This window comes from Miscanthus floridulus, chromosome 19 (assembly GCF_019320115.1).
Source record: "Miscanthus floridulus cultivar M001 chromosome 19, ASM1932011v1, whole genome shotgun sequence".
Lineage (NCBI taxonomy): Eukaryota > Viridiplantae > Streptophyta > Magnoliopsida > Poales > Poaceae > Miscanthus > Miscanthus floridulus.
The window spans coordinates 104,028,591-104,042,846 of record NC_089598.1 but is presented as its reverse complement, the minus strand read 5'-3'; the positions used below and the strand labels follow the sequence as shown (position 1 = coordinate 104,042,846).

At 50.7% G+C, this 14,256-nt stretch overlaps 3 protein-coding genes across 8 annotated transcripts; 2 read left to right on the top strand and 1 right to left on the bottom strand.

Moving 5' to 3' along the window:
• Positions 1–417: 417 nt before the first annotated feature.
• Positions 418–2,823, top strand: LOC136528512 (protein LOW PHOTOSYNTHETIC EFFICIENCY 1, chloroplastic-like). 4 transcript variants are annotated; one of them, XM_066521482.1, is made up of 3 exons: positions 418–703; positions 776–2,485; positions 2,627–2,823. In XM_066521482.1, the coding sequence occupies exons 1-3, from the start codon at positions 433–435 to the stop codon at positions 2,755–2,757; spliced, it is 2,112 nt and encodes a 703-aa protein (XP_066377579.1). In that variant the 5' UTR covers positions 418–432; the 3' UTR covers positions 2,758–2,823. The 4 variants fall into 4 exon arrangements, with proteins under 4 accessions (XP_066377579.1, XP_066377577.1, XP_066377578.1 ...); XM_066521480.1 differs by having other exon boundaries at positions 776–2,823; XM_066521481.1 differs by having other exon boundaries at positions 418–722; positions 801–2,823.
• Positions 2,824–4,980: 2,157 nt separating this feature from the next.
• On the top strand, positions 4,981–6,487 carry LOC136529971 (uncharacterized). Of its 2 annotated transcripts, none has more exons than XM_066523023.1 (3): positions 4,981–5,507; positions 5,652–5,818; positions 6,180–6,487. In XM_066523023.1, the coding sequence occupies exons 1-3, from the start codon at positions 5,397–5,399 to the stop codon at positions 6,358–6,360; spliced, it is 459 nt and encodes a 152-aa protein (XP_066379120.1). In that variant the 5' UTR covers positions 4,981–5,396; the 3' UTR covers positions 6,361–6,487. The 2 variants fall into 2 exon arrangements, with proteins under 2 accessions (XP_066379120.1, XP_066379121.1); XM_066523024.1 differs by having other exon boundaries at positions 5,652–5,852.
• A 165-nt stretch (positions 6,488–6,652) lies between these two features.
• LOC136529970 (mitogen-activated protein kinase 4) lies at positions 6,653–11,045 on the bottom strand. Of its 2 annotated transcripts, none has more exons than XM_066523022.1 (4): positions 10,816–11,045; positions 10,515–10,716; positions 9,675–10,100; positions 6,653–7,641 (listed from the first exon to the last, which is right to left on the bottom strand). In XM_066523022.1, exons 3-4 carry the CDS (start codon positions 10,095–10,097, stop codon positions 6,955–6,957), a joined length of 1,110 nt encoding a protein of 369 aa, XP_066379119.1. In that variant the 5' UTR covers positions 10,098–10,100; positions 10,515–10,716; positions 10,816–11,045; the 3' UTR covers positions 6,653–6,954. The 2 variants fall into 2 exon arrangements, with proteins under 2 accessions (XP_066379119.1, XP_066379118.1); XM_066523021.1 differs by having other exon boundaries at positions 10,619–10,716; positions 10,816–11,044.
• Between the last annotated feature and the right edge of the window lie 3,211 nt (positions 11,046–14,256).

Here is a 14,256-nt window from a genome sequence, read left to right as displayed (position 1 = left end):
CTGAAGACGTAGCCCATGTGGTCTGCCGTGGGTATCCGGGGTCATACCCGTCACAAATGAGGGCCTGTTTGGAATGTGGGATTTTTTTTCCATTCCTGCGTTTTTCCTATGAAATTGAATCGATTCCTGTGAAATTCCTGTGTGATTCCTGTGAAATTTCTGCGTTCCAAACAGACCCTCGGGAGGGGGAATGGGAGAAGGGAGGGGGAATGGGAGAAGGGAGGAGGGGAAGGCTGACGGGTGGAACCAGGCGGTGAGTCCAACGCGGCGAAGCGACGTAAAGAACATGGCGGCCGGCAACAAGGCCTTTGTATTTTCTCCCACAAAAGACTCAGGTTTAAGGACTTCTTTTTTCCTCTCGAATGCTCAGGTTTAACCGTCCAAGTGTGTTTATAACAGACAAAGAGACACAAGAGTGCCACGGAGGCACGGATGCCGGCAGCCACAAGCTGCTGGTCGCTCGTGGCAGCTCCTCAGCAATCAGCACCACAAACAGATAGCCTTCGTCTCTCTCAGTTTCAGAGGCCACCAGTGCCCGCGCCCCGGCCTCGCCGCCGCCATGCCTTCCTCCCTGTCCGCCCTCCACTCCACCGCCGCCAGCCACCTCGCACGCCCTCGACTCCGGCGGACGGCCGCCAACGCGCGCGCCTCCTCCCTCCTTCGCCTGCCGCTCGGCCGCCGCTCCCGCTGGGTCGCTGCCGAGGTACGCACGCTTGCATTCTGTGCGTACATGCTCCGCTACAAAAACGAATCTTTGATTTACTCCAGACTTCAGAGTGTTGTGACGCGTCCCGTTCTAGAACCTCGCAGTTCGCGACCGGCGGCGCTGGCGGCACGGCCACCGGCGGCGGCGGCGGCAGGGCGAGGCGAGGCGTGGGCATCGACGTCGCCGCGGTCGCCGCGGCGCTGCGCGACGCTAGAACGGCCGACGACGTGGAGTCCTTGGTGAATGCCTTCTTGAACGACGACAGCGGCGGCGAGGCCCGGCTCCTGCCACTCCAGGTGTACACGTGCGTCATACGGGGGCTCGGCAAGGACAACCGCCCGGACGCCGCGTTCGCCGTCGTGGAGCATCTCAAGCGGAGAGGGGCCGCACTGAACCAGTTCGTGTACAACTGCCTCCTCGGCGCCGTCAAGAGCAGCGGCGAGTTCGGCCGGATCCAAGCCGTCCTCGACGACATGGAGGCGCAGGGGGTGTCCCCGAACATCGTCACCTTCAACACGCTGATGTCGATCTACGTGCAGCAGGGCAGGGTCGAGGACGTCCTCAGGGTGTACGCCGACGTCCAGGAGCGCGGGCTCGTGCCGACCGCCGCGACCTACTCCACGGTGATGTCCGCCTACAAGAAGGCGGGGGACGCGTTCGCGGCCATCGAGTTCTTCGTCATGCTCAGGGGCAGGTACAGGAACGGGGAGCTGGTGGTGGGGAGCCGTGGTGACTGGGAGCAGGAGTTCGTCAAGTTCGAGAAGCTGACTGTCCGGGCGTGCTACCTGTCGATGCGGCGGTCGCTCGTCGAGGGGAAGAATCCGGCTGGCGAGGTGCTGAAGGTCCTCCTCGCCATGGATGAGGCAGGTGTCCGGCCGGAGAGGAGTGACTACGAGCGGCTCGTCTGGGCGTGCACGGGGGAGGAGCATTACGCCATTGGCAAGGAGCTGTACCAGAGGATTCGTGAGGGTGGCGATGGGGGCGAGATCAGCCTGTCCGTCTGCAACCACCTGATTTGGCTGATGGGCAAGGCGAAGAAATGGTGGGCGGCTCTCGAGATCTACGAGGATTTGCTGGACAAAGGGCCGAAGCCGAACAATCTGTCTCATGAACTGATCATGTCACACTTCAACATTCTGCTGGATGCTGCCAAGAGAAGGGGAATTTGGAGGTGGGGTGTTAGGCTGCTCAACAAGATGCAGGAGAAGGGATTGAAGCCCGGAAGCAAGGAGTGGAACGCGGTTCTCCTCGCATGTTCAAGGGCTTCTGAAGCATCGGCGGCGGTGGATATCTTCAAGAAGATGGTAGAGGAAGGGTTGAAGCCAGATGTGGTTTCCTATGGCGCATTGCTGAGTGCACTTGAGAAAGGCAAGCTATATGATGAGGCATTGAAGGTCTGGGAACACATGTGCAAGGTTGGCATCAAACCAAACCTCTATGCATACACGATTCTGGTGTCGATTTACATCGGCAAGGGCAACCATGTTATGGTGGATGCTGTTCTTCATGACATGTTGTCGAAACGGATCGAGCCAACCGTTGTCACCTTCAATGCGATAATCAGCGCTTGCGTGAGGAATAATTCGAGTGGAAATGCCTTTGAGTGGTTTCACAGGATGAAGATGCGGGGCATTGAGCCGAATGAAATTACATACCAGATGTTGATTGAAGCTCTTGTGCAAGATGGCAAACCAAGACTTGCTTATGAGATGTACATGAAGGCTTGCAACCAAGGTCTTCAGCTTCCTGCAAAGTCATATGACACTGTACTGGAGGCGTGTAAGGCTTATGGTTCCATAGCAGATCTAACTACTTTGGGTCCTCGCCCTTCAAAAGGGTTGGAACCCATCAGGATAGAGAATAGCTTTTCCAGTTTCTCTCAATTCAAGGATCTGCATAGCAGCTCTCATCATTTTGCAGGCATTGGAATGTATGGATTTTTCGGATACAGAATGGCAACCACGCATGTAACATTACTCTATCTCGCCCTGTTGTATAGTTGCCTTCAGCCCTTCAGCCTCCAAACCCAATTCAACATTAAAAAACATTGACTTATGTATTTGTAAGTTCACTAAGTTGTAAAAAAATACTAGTACACTGCATTTTTGTTTCATTCCTCTTATGTTGCTGTGGATCTTTTGAACATAGTGATGTAACTTTTTGGTGTGCGTGTCCTTTTCTACTTGGTCCAACCTTTTGAACAAAAGGTTTGTTTCATATGGATTGTTTTTTCATTCCTCCTATGTTAGTGACTTTAGTGTGGATCTTTTGAACATAGTGATGCAACTTTTTGGTGTGCATGTGTCCTTTTCTTCTTTGGTCCAACCTTTTGAACAAAAGGTTTGTTTCATATCGCTTGCATGCCAGAAATTGTTTCATATGTTCAAGAGAAGTCTAAATACAGAGGTAAACATATCGACTGCTTCAAATAATCAAATGTTCATAATCTCTTTCAGATGTTCATAATCTTAGGACTTCAGGAGCTAATAAACTATCGAAAACGGTTGTGAAACCAGTTGAAAATGACTAGTTTTATATTTTGCTAAATTCAATAAAGATCAGAAATGGTATCATAATATAAAATACCGATATCGGTCGAAACGGGATTTGACCTGTTCTTTTTCAACCCTAAACGTTTGCCCATGAAATTGTGCTATGAATTTCACTAACCTTGAAAATAATACTTGCCTGCATGCAATTCATTATTAACCTTAAGGTAGAGACCAGCCTTCTGCCATGATGGTGAATTAGAGGAGGATGCCTATGAACTCAGCATTGGGCACTCTCTAACTTAGTTCTCTGTTTGAATTTTTTTCCTTCAACTTTTTATCTATGTACGAGTATTCACGCGATATTTTTCGTGGATACTCTTAGGCCTTATTTAGATACACCTGTATAAACCTCAATCCATGCATGTGGGTTCACTCCGACATCCATAGATTAAGGTGGACCCGAGTGCATCCAGAGTTAGTATGAGTACTGTGCTATATGTGCAGCAAGAGATTTTGTAACATGAAGCTAAGAGATCACAAAACGAACTAACCAAGTCGATACGGGCCGCGTTCGTCTTACCCAGAAGCCGGCTTGTTCGGCTTCTTTTTTCAGTCGGAACAGTACTTTTCTCTCACAATAATTCAACCAGAACAATGTTTTTCAGCCAGTTTCAGCCAAAATTCAGCAAGCCGAACGTACTCCTGTAGTTACGCTTTGAGTAAGTTCAGACAACATATGGAATGGAAGAGACTGCTCTGAAAATTCTGGGTCTTCCCTTCACGTCAAACGCTGCCTGTCGATGCTCTTTTGCGGACTCCTGCATGGGGTTATGGCGAAAGTTAAGTTTTGTTCATTGTCTTAATAAACGGTAATGCAACGGAAGTTATGTCCGCAATCTTAAAAAAATCGGATGCTCTTCTTCACGCTAGCTCCGTCACAGCGACCGGCCCAACAGGCCCATGTACGCTCTCTTCGCTCTTTACTCCATCTACACTGCGACAACCGATAGAAATCCCCAACTCCTCGCTTCGCTCGTCGCGGCTCACCGCGCCATCGACCTGCCCAAGGCCACCTCGCGGCAACGCCCTCATCCTACGTCGAGCCGCGCCACGTCTGCCGCCGCGCCCACTCCACCTCGTTGCCCCCTGCCTCTGCACGCCGTGCCCCGTCCCTCGCCGCGTCGAGGTGCTGCCGATGCCACCGTTCCCCACCAAGAGATTGTGGTTGTCGTCGAAGCCGGCGCCGCCACGACGCTCGACCTCAGCTCGCGACATCACGAGATCCGGAGTGGCCAGACCCAGAGCGGGCTTCTCCGGCTACACCTCGCGCTCTCTTCCTTCCACGCATGTTGTAAACGTATGATTCAAGTGTTTCAGGTGTTTCATATGCATATTGCAAGTGCTCCAGACGGATGTTGCACGTGTTTTATCTAGGTGTTGCAAATGTTTCATACTTATGTTGTAAGTATTTCATCCGGACGTTGCATATTTTTTACACATATGTTGCAAGTGTTTCATCTAGATGATGCATATGTTTTGCAATGGCTGCACACGTGTTTTCCTGGTATTTCAGACGAGTGTTTCAACTGTTTCGGACGTACGTTGCAAATATTTCCTCTATATATTGTAAAAGTAGATCTGATATTAAACATCATCTGCAGCAACCGCCTGCTGTAGCTACTGGGCCCATCAGCATGCGCATGGCGTGTGGAGGGGGCGCGAGCGGTAGGCGCGGAAAACCGTGGGCGCAGATCAAGACAGAACAGGCGTGGGACACGGGACACGGAGCAGGAACGGGACACGGACTGGCGCGGAACCCACGTAAATCAGGCGTGCGACGCGGGCGTCCGAACGCTGTGCAAATAATCTGTGCCTGTTCCTTCTCTTTTGTGCCTGGTACAGTACTGTGATGGGGCTTCAGCCCTCGAGCATGATTATGGGCTGCATGATGAGCTGGGGCCAATGGAGTTATGGGCTGACGTGGCGTCATCGAGGTCCATTCTCAGGCGTCAGGCCCAGCATTGCCCGGTAATCCCGCCCGAAGGATCCTATGGGCCACCGCCTCCATCCTCCGGCGTCTGAGCCCGTCTGTCCTGTCCGTCTTCTCTAGCTGCTTGCTCCTAGCCTTCTCGTCTCGTCCTCCACCCGCTCGCCCTTTCCCCTATCCACGAGCGAGCCACCGCAGCAGCGCCAGCAGGATGCCGACGCTGAACCTGAGCACCAACGTGCCGGTGGACGCGGTAGTCGCCGCCGACATCCTCAAGGACTGTTCCAAGGCCGTCGCCAGGATCATTGGCAAGCCCGAATCGGTACGTCTCGTCACGCACTCCACCCGTTCGGCGCAATGACTCGGTCGCCCGTTCCTTCTCTTTATTAATGCAGGCTCCCGGTCGCTGGACTGGAGCTCAGTGTTCTGATGAATGAAACGTCCCCCCCGCCGTGCTGCACTGCAGTATGTTATGGTGTCGATCAACGGGTCGGTGCCCATGTCGTTCGCGGCCAGCGAAGAGCCGGCGGCGTACGGCGAGCTCGTGTCCATCGGCGGCATCGGCCCCGGCGTCAACGGGAAGCTGAGCGCCGCCGTCGCTGAGGTCCTCGAGACCAAGCTCTCCGTCAGCAGGTCCAGATTCTACATCAAATTCGATGACGTCCAGGTACTCCTACCCACAACCTTACCATGTGCTTCAGGCCTCAGCCTTCACCTCAGCTCACCTGACCTGTGTGGCTGTGTCAAGCAAGATCCAGCGTCCAGTGCTCTCTGAGCTTTGTTTCCTGCAGTTTATGTGCCTTTATGTTTAGAATGGCTTCAGCCATGACACTGCTTAGTTGCCTTACGCTGCTTACACTGCCTCAAGATCCAGCATCCATTGCTCACCATTACATTTACATGTCTTAATAAGGATTAATTCTTTTTTTTTGAGATAAAATAAGGATTAATTCTGTATACCTAACACTTAACCTTATACTCCTATGTGCTATAGAGATCCAACTTTGGCTTCAACGGATCCACATTCTGAACAACTCCAGCAGAATCGAAGACGATGGTTGCTGCGTCCAATCATCCAGCTCAATCCGTCAATACATACCATCAGTACATCAATAAACGTTGATCATGTGTATCACCTGCACCTCCGTCGTCGCCCATGGAAATTACACCACTAGTTTATGAGCTTTATTTCAAGATTTCAACTGAAAGCAGTTCCGGCATGTACCTGATTCCAAATTTCATTGAACTTCATTTTTCAGTACTACAATCAGCTGTCTTGTAATGGCGTCCGAGAACTTGAAACTAACTTTGCATGAGTACCTATTTTCACAGTACACGTCACTGTAAGTGCCAATTGATGGGAGATGGGCAAACAATATCCATAATGCAGTTCTGCAGCCCTAAAAAATGTCAATGGAAACAAATGTAACAGGAAATTGCACCGATACATATCTCAGAAACCAAATAGATGGAATCAAGGCCTTGATATTTCCATATAACAGATTTGGGTCTAAAATTACAAGTCTTAAATACCAAGTTCCACTTCACATACTCATACAACAACGTAGTCCATGTACTACAAAAACAAGAGATTGCCACACATCTTATTGAGCGCATATTTACACAACAGATCACCTGACGGTCCATCCGATACATATAGTGATAACTTGACTCGTGCCGTAATCACAGTAAGCTCATAAAAAAGGCGAACATGTTATGATCCTGGTAGAGTAGACCTCTGCCACATGTTCATTGCTGCCTGTCAGCTGTCACATGGTCATTCTTGTGAGGACCTCGGGGTGGTAATGGATCATCTCCTGCCACATCATTTCCCGGATCATATCTACGCCGAGATTTTCATCTATGTCAAGATCGATTGGCACCTGAGCAGGTGGGTTTGCACTCGGATCGTAGAGCGGAGACATGTACGGGTGCTCCAGAGCCTCGGTGACACTAATTCTTTTGGAGGGATCAAAGACAAGCATCTTCTGCAACAGGTCGATGGCAAGAGGGTGTGCTTGTGGGTACATGCTGGTGAGGGGAATGCCTGGGGTGTATGGAAGGGACTTGATATACTTGCGGGCTTTCGGGTTGTCAATGAACTCAAGGTCAGCCTCGCTCATGGTGCCAAGAACATTGACAATGAGCTTAAGTTGATTAAGGCACTCAGTTCCTGGAAAGATGGGCTTGCGGCCAAGTAGCTCTGCAAATATGCAACCAACTGACCAGACATCTATGGAGGTACCATAGTTGTCACAGCATAGCAGCAGCTCAGGGGCCCTGTACCAGCGGGTGACAACATATTCTGTCATAAACGTACCTTTGGTGTTGTTTGTGCGGGCAAGCCCAAAATCACATATCTTCAAGTCACAATTTGCATTAACCAGGAGGTTCCCTGGCTTTAGGTCTCTATGGAGTATCCCAGCTGAATGAAGGTACTTCAGGCCTCGGAGCAGCTACAATCAAGAGAAAAGTGTCAGCTTAGATATTATCTGACTGGCAAAAAAAACTAGTTCAGGAAAAGGAACCTCAAGAACTGACAGCAACAAAAAAAAAAAAAAAGAATCTGGAAACATAGTGAACACTAAGTTCTTGGTCCACCATCAGATGCCTAAGTTACCATTTACCTAGAGAAGTTCTCATTAAATAATTCACATCTATGCAAATCTATTTGCCATGCTGAGATGTTTCCAGTAAAAAGAATCCCTAAGAAAAATCAATATTTGGGAGCAGTAATAGAAGCTTCCACTTGCCATGCTAAGGTTCACTTTTCGAATAACAAACATGCTACTTCAGAGGAAAAACAAGAACCTGTCAAGTACATCCCAATCAAGACCAACTAAATAATATTAATATATTATTTCCTAGCCTCTGGTGATATGTGGTCCAAGTTTATCCTTGTCCCCAAATAATAACTTGTCTGGGTTGCTAACAAATCATATCTTCTCTCAACCACTCCCCTAAGATTTGTGGTCCACGTTTGAAGCCTGCCTACATTTTTTCATATGATCTCTCCTGTTAGGACCATATAGTATCATTTTCCAACAGCTCAGCTTCAGATAGTAGTTTCAAATGCTGTTTTAGTGTGGTGTGGTGTGGTGGTGGGGCTGTACTTGGTTCTTTTTTCTGTTTATTAATGAAATGATACTCAGCTCTCCGTATTTGAGAAAAAAAAAGACAGCAGTTTCAAATGCTGCCATGTCTAACTTGGACCAAACTTCTGAGATGGTTAACGTTCTGGAAATGTAAATAGAAGTTCACTTCAGAATTTCAGAAAAATGTAACCGCATGCTCAGTTGTCAGTCCACTAGTCTAGAATTATAAATGCTGTATAGGTTTACGCATAAGTAAGACAAGCTACTAAGAAACAATAAAACTCTGGAAGACAGTATGAAATTAGAGCATGGCTGATGTATTTACAAGGCAACAGGTGATCATATCTCAAAAGTCAAAAGTTCTAAAAGCTGTGCTTTCAAATGGATATTGGCCCACTTGTGCCTTTGTCTGAACCAGGAAAGCTGACCAGCCAAATGACTACTGACTGAGTTGAAAGAGCCTTTTAATCCTCCTTGAAGAAGTACCAAGAGATGCCACCAATTATAACGAGGGACTAGGGACTAGGGAGGTACCAATTTTGGTATCTTGGTACCTTTCCAATGACCATAAAAACATCGTGCTGAAAAGCCAACATGACACATTCCCACCTTAACGAGAAAGAGAAACGGTGAATGGAACAGATTCCCATGCCCATATTAGGTTTGTCCAGAGATGCCAATCTAATGAGTTGAACTCAACAAGAATAACCTCGTATCAGCCAAAGTGATAACTGATAAGGGCATACCTGATGCTAAAAGCTCCATCAGAAGGTGGGATCAGGAGAAGGGAATTTGAATTTCTAGACAACCTTAACCCTTGCTTAATTTTGCAAAAATGCTGGTCCAAACCCAGGACCTCCAGGCCACAAGTGGAGACTCTGCCACTGTGTCAAGCGCCTGTCCTTCTCATATCAGCCAAAGTACATCGATGAAAAAGATGTTTGATCCATTAAATGGTTGCAGACCCGAATCAGACTAAGGAAACCAATACTGCACCACCACATATGTACTTACTGGTAAACTAGCCAAACAGAATAATTAAATTAAACAGTATCTAGCCAACCACACCACTGGCAGATTGCGTATACCATTTATGACTAGCATAGCTTATGACAAGGCTGCAATTCTCGACCCTATTTTCTGATCTGCATAAGGACAAGGATCTCATATTTCGATAGGATATGCCAGCAATTCCTAAGCATGGCATCAAGATAGAACATAAGGCGCAGAGAAACAAGTGCAAGTATTGGGTTACTTAGTGGCTACCTTTTATGACAAATGTCCTATGTCAAGGTGGCAAAATATTGTTGTGTTTCTGTTTATGCTGGAGTCATCAATAGAGCAACAAGAGCAAGGACATAACTATCTGAAAACAGGACCCTTGCAAAACTTACCTGAAAAAGGAAATACTGGCAGTGATCATTGGAAAGTGGTTGAGATGACTTAATTATTTGATGCAGATCAGTATCCATGAGCTCAGAAACCAAGTAAACGTCCTTGAAGCTCCTTCTATGCGCTGGCATCATTATATCCTTGAGAGCGATAACATTCTCGTGCCTTAGATGCCGAAGGAGCTTCAGCTCCCTCAGTGTCCTTAGCGCATCCACACGGTTGTCAAAGACGTTGTTTATCTTTTTTATTGCGACTTTTTCATTGGTCTCACGGTTAACAGATGAGCAAACGATTCCGTAAGCTCCTCTTCCGATGGGCTTGATTGGCACATACTTGGTGTCGATCTCAAATAGTGTCTGCCACATAGTATAGTAGTGCTTTCCTTGACTTGCCATGCCATTGGGGGGATCCACCATCATCGCCATTTTCTGCGAAGGAGCACAAGCCAATAACTTAGTGGGAGATAAAATTATAAGAAACCAAAAGACAAAGTTCCAGTAACTTTCCTAATACGTACTATACACGGTGCACACCCAGTCAGGTCCTACAAACCGATTAACCGAGTGAAATAGTGCAAATTTCTTATTTTTGTTGGTGGTGTGAACTATGACCTTTACTCATCTCACAAAGAAAGAAGAAATATGATCTTTGCAATTGATGCAAGAAAGAATTTTTGGACGAAAAATCATTACTTTTTGTTTTTGACTCGTCCCACAACCGGACGCGACTCACGGAGCTAAAGATCGTCCGACGCGGCCGGAGGCGGAGCAGGGAGCACCGCCACCACCGATAATAAATAAAGAAAGAAAAAAATGGAGGATAGTGGAAGCTCCGATCCCCACCCGTCCCTCCCTTCCGCCGCCGCTCGTCGCGCGCTCTGGCAGCGGCGGATCGGCCGGGCCGAGAACCGAACGCGGCAACAGAGGCAGGCGCAGCTGGTAGGTACCTCGGGGGGCAGGGGGCAGGGGGCGCGCGCTTGCGGTCGTCCGCCGCCCGCCTACGCTCTCATCACCGGGCTGGCACGGCCGCGCAGGATCCGCCTCACTGCACGCGCAAGAAAAGGATGTGGCGTGAGCTGCGGTCAGAATTCGAACGCTGCAGGACCGCGCGAGCGCGGGGACTGGGGAGTGCAGCGCCACCCACTGGCACGCGCGGCGTCCACCGGCCGCCGCCGCAGATCTGGCGCCGCGCGGGGAGCGGAGCGGAGCGGAGAGGGGGAAGGGTGGGGCAGGCAGGCGAGGTGGGAGCTAGCGGGCGAGACGAGAGAGAGAGAGAGAGAGAGAGAGAGAGAGAGAGCACTAGCGTCGTGGTGCGGGTGGGAGTGGGAGGAGACGGCGGCAGCCGAGGCGAGCGCGCACGTGGGCACGCGGCAGCGGGGGGCGGCTATTTGGCAGCGAGCAAACGGACCGGAGCAAGGCACCGCACCGGCAGTGGGCTCTGGCCTCTGGGCTGTGGCATCCGGTGCGCGCGCGGGGCGGTCGGCGGGCGTCGCTCTCGGCCGTCCCCACGGCTGCACGGAACGGCAATAGCACACAACGGCTGCTGCTTCCTTTCCCTTTCGGAAACGCACGCACCCACTCCACTCCGCGGACTCGCCCAAAGGCAATCCGCGGCCTATCCAGTTTTGACCGCGCGGGCTTCGCTTTGCCCCAGCGACGACCGGAGAAAACGACCGTCTCGCTCGGTGACTCGCTGCTAAAGTAATAACCGCGTCAGCTGCCGGCCCGCCGGATGGCTTTGCCGATGCCTTTGGCCAGTTGCCCGCGTGCGTCGCCCGCCAGGCGCCGGCACCCCCGAGGCTGGGGGGGTCGCGTCGCGTCGCGTCGTGCGATCGAGTGCGTTGTTGCCCCAGGCTTCCGCATCGGGCATGTGAGCCGCCTGCTTTCCGCTGCGGTTACATTACCCCGCACTCGCACGCGCCCGGGCAGCTTGTTCGTTCGCGTTGCGTCCGCGATCCGTCCTCCCTCTCCCCTGCTCGATCGGCCGGCGGCTCGTTCCGCCCGTCGCCGCGGCCACACGTCCCAGCTGCTCGGCTCAGCCGTGAGCAGTGCTGCTGGTTCCTGCGCACTGCAAGTCTACGACCAACCGGTCCGGCCGCCTCCTTTATTTTAGTAGGAGTACGAAAGCACGGCTCGTCGGTTCCACTTATCCATGGAGGAGGGTAGGAGGGTACAACAGGTACTTGCTTGAATGGAAGCGTCGTCGCCATCGCGTGGGAAAAACGCGTGCGTCATCGGCCGCGGCCCACGAGCACGCACGTTCGCCTACGGTTAGGGCCTTAGGGGCCTTGTCGCTTTTGCCGCGCTACTTGGATTCCCTGAAATCTGGTAGGGCACGTAGGGTTTGCTCATCACCGATTCACCGTACCAGGGGTTCTCCGTCTCGGAACCCTCCTCCGTCTCCGGCTCTCCGCCCGCCCCACCAACCGGGGGTCCGGGCTATGTTTGCATGCATGTGATATCTTTATTATCGTCGGTCGCCATCGTCGCGTCGTCATCATCATCCGATGAGCAGAGCAGGGCGCCTGCCGCCGTCTTGCGTTGAGACCCGGTCGAGGTCGATCCCTTTGCATTTGCACTAAGCAACGGGTTTCCTTTCCTCTGCAGCTCATAGGTGAACTCTTTTTTAGTTCAGAGAAAAAAGAAATAGGTGAACTTTTTCCCTTCACCGACCTGGAGCTAGCTGAGCTGCCTTTACCTTGCGTGTAAGTTTGCTCCTGATATCTACCAACGTGGATGCAATGCATGATGCCATGATGGAGCGGCTCCAAGGCTCCAAGCAGCAGGGCCTCTAGTTTTTTTCATGCCTCGAGTAGATCTTACATTTCGTGCAGGTTCTTAGGACTAGCCGACTGGGTGTGACATATACTGAGAGCAAGTATAATAAAGGCCTATAAGCCGGCTAAATACTGAGATGGAGGAGAGAGGAAAGAAGAGAGAGGAGAAGCGGACTGTAAGCTTACAGCCAGGGGCGGATCTACAGGGGGGGCTGCCGGGGCTCTAGCCCCCCCTACCCTCGCCGCGCCATTGGAACCCCCCCTCAGCCCCCCATGAAAATCTGAGCCATTATCCATGGGGAAGGAGGGGCTAGAGCCTGGAGGTGTTCTTGACGGAGGTAGAAGAAGAGTCCGGCGCTGGCCTCCTTCCTGGGCCTTTTTGCGTGTATTTGAGTGGCCAGCCTAAATGCCCAATAACTGTGTAGAAGGTGTATTGGCAATGGCAGCCCATCAAGAAGGAAGGCCTTGTTGTCTCGTTTCTGGGCCTTTTTCCTTTAGCCGATTGGGAGGGAGCAGGCCTGCAGGGGAGACAGCCAGTGAGCCAGTCAGCCAGACGCACGCGAGCAGCAGAGACGGACGCGAGGCTGAGCGGCGGCGGTGCCAGCTAGGGCTAGCGGCGCGGCGGCCGGCGGCGCGTGGCGGCCAGGACGCGGCGGCGCGGCCAGGGCTGGTGGCGCGAGCGCGACGGCGTGGGGTGTGGCCGTGTGGGCGCGCCGCGCGCGGCTAGGGCCAGCGGCGCACGGCGAGCCGGACGGAGGCGCCGAGAATCCGGGATCCCTGCGGGGGCGGCGAACGGAGGCAGGGCGACGCAGGCAAGGGGTGACGCGGCAGGCCTTCAGGCTTCAGCGGCTCCGGCCAGGCAGCAGACAGGCAGGTATATACACAGCGTGTTCCAATTTTTTGCCTTTTGAGCTTGAACTTTCTAAGTGTTTCAAATTTCATTACAAGTTTTAATTAATTGCAGATTGTTCAAAATGTCCAAAAGAACATTACACACGTATTTTTCTGGTTCAAGTAGTACATCAACTCCAGGCACTAATGACAGCACAAATCAACCAATTCGGCGTAGAGTGGAGTTTAGTCAGTCTGATGTAGTTGCTGATCCAGGAAATCGCATACCAATTGAAAGCTATCCACATGAAATTAGAGACCAAGTTAGAAGGGCATATGCTTTGAGAGGTCCGACCCAACCTCGTAATCTTACTTTTGCAAAAAAATGGCAAAGTGGTCAATGGAGATCATTTCAGCAATCTTGGTTTGACGAGTTTGATTGGCTAGAGTATAGTGTGACCAAGGATGCAGCTTATTGCTTATATTGTTATCTGTTCTTTGATCCCGGGAAGCCTGAAAAATTTGGTAGTTCTGTTTTTGCAAAGGATGGTTATAATAACTGGAAAAAAGCTAAGGACAATCTTAATCAGCACAGCACTTGCAAGACTCACACTAATGCTATGCTAAAGTGTGATGACTTTATGAACCAAAGAACAAATGTGGCTAGAAGAATTGATGTAATTAGCAAGGAGGAAGAGAAAAGATATGGGATTCGCTTGAACTCTTCTTTAGATGTAGCAAGATTTCTCATAATGCAAGGTGAAGCTTTTCGTGGACATGATGAGTCCTCTACTTCGTACAACAAGGGTTTCTATAGAGAGATGGTTGATTGGTACAAAGATAAAGTTGAGATTGTTAAGGATGCATATGATAAAGGCGCAAAAAATTGCACAATGATTTCACATCATATACAAAAGGACCTTACAAAAGCTTGTGCACAGGAAGTCATGTCAGTGATTATGGATGAGATTGGAGAT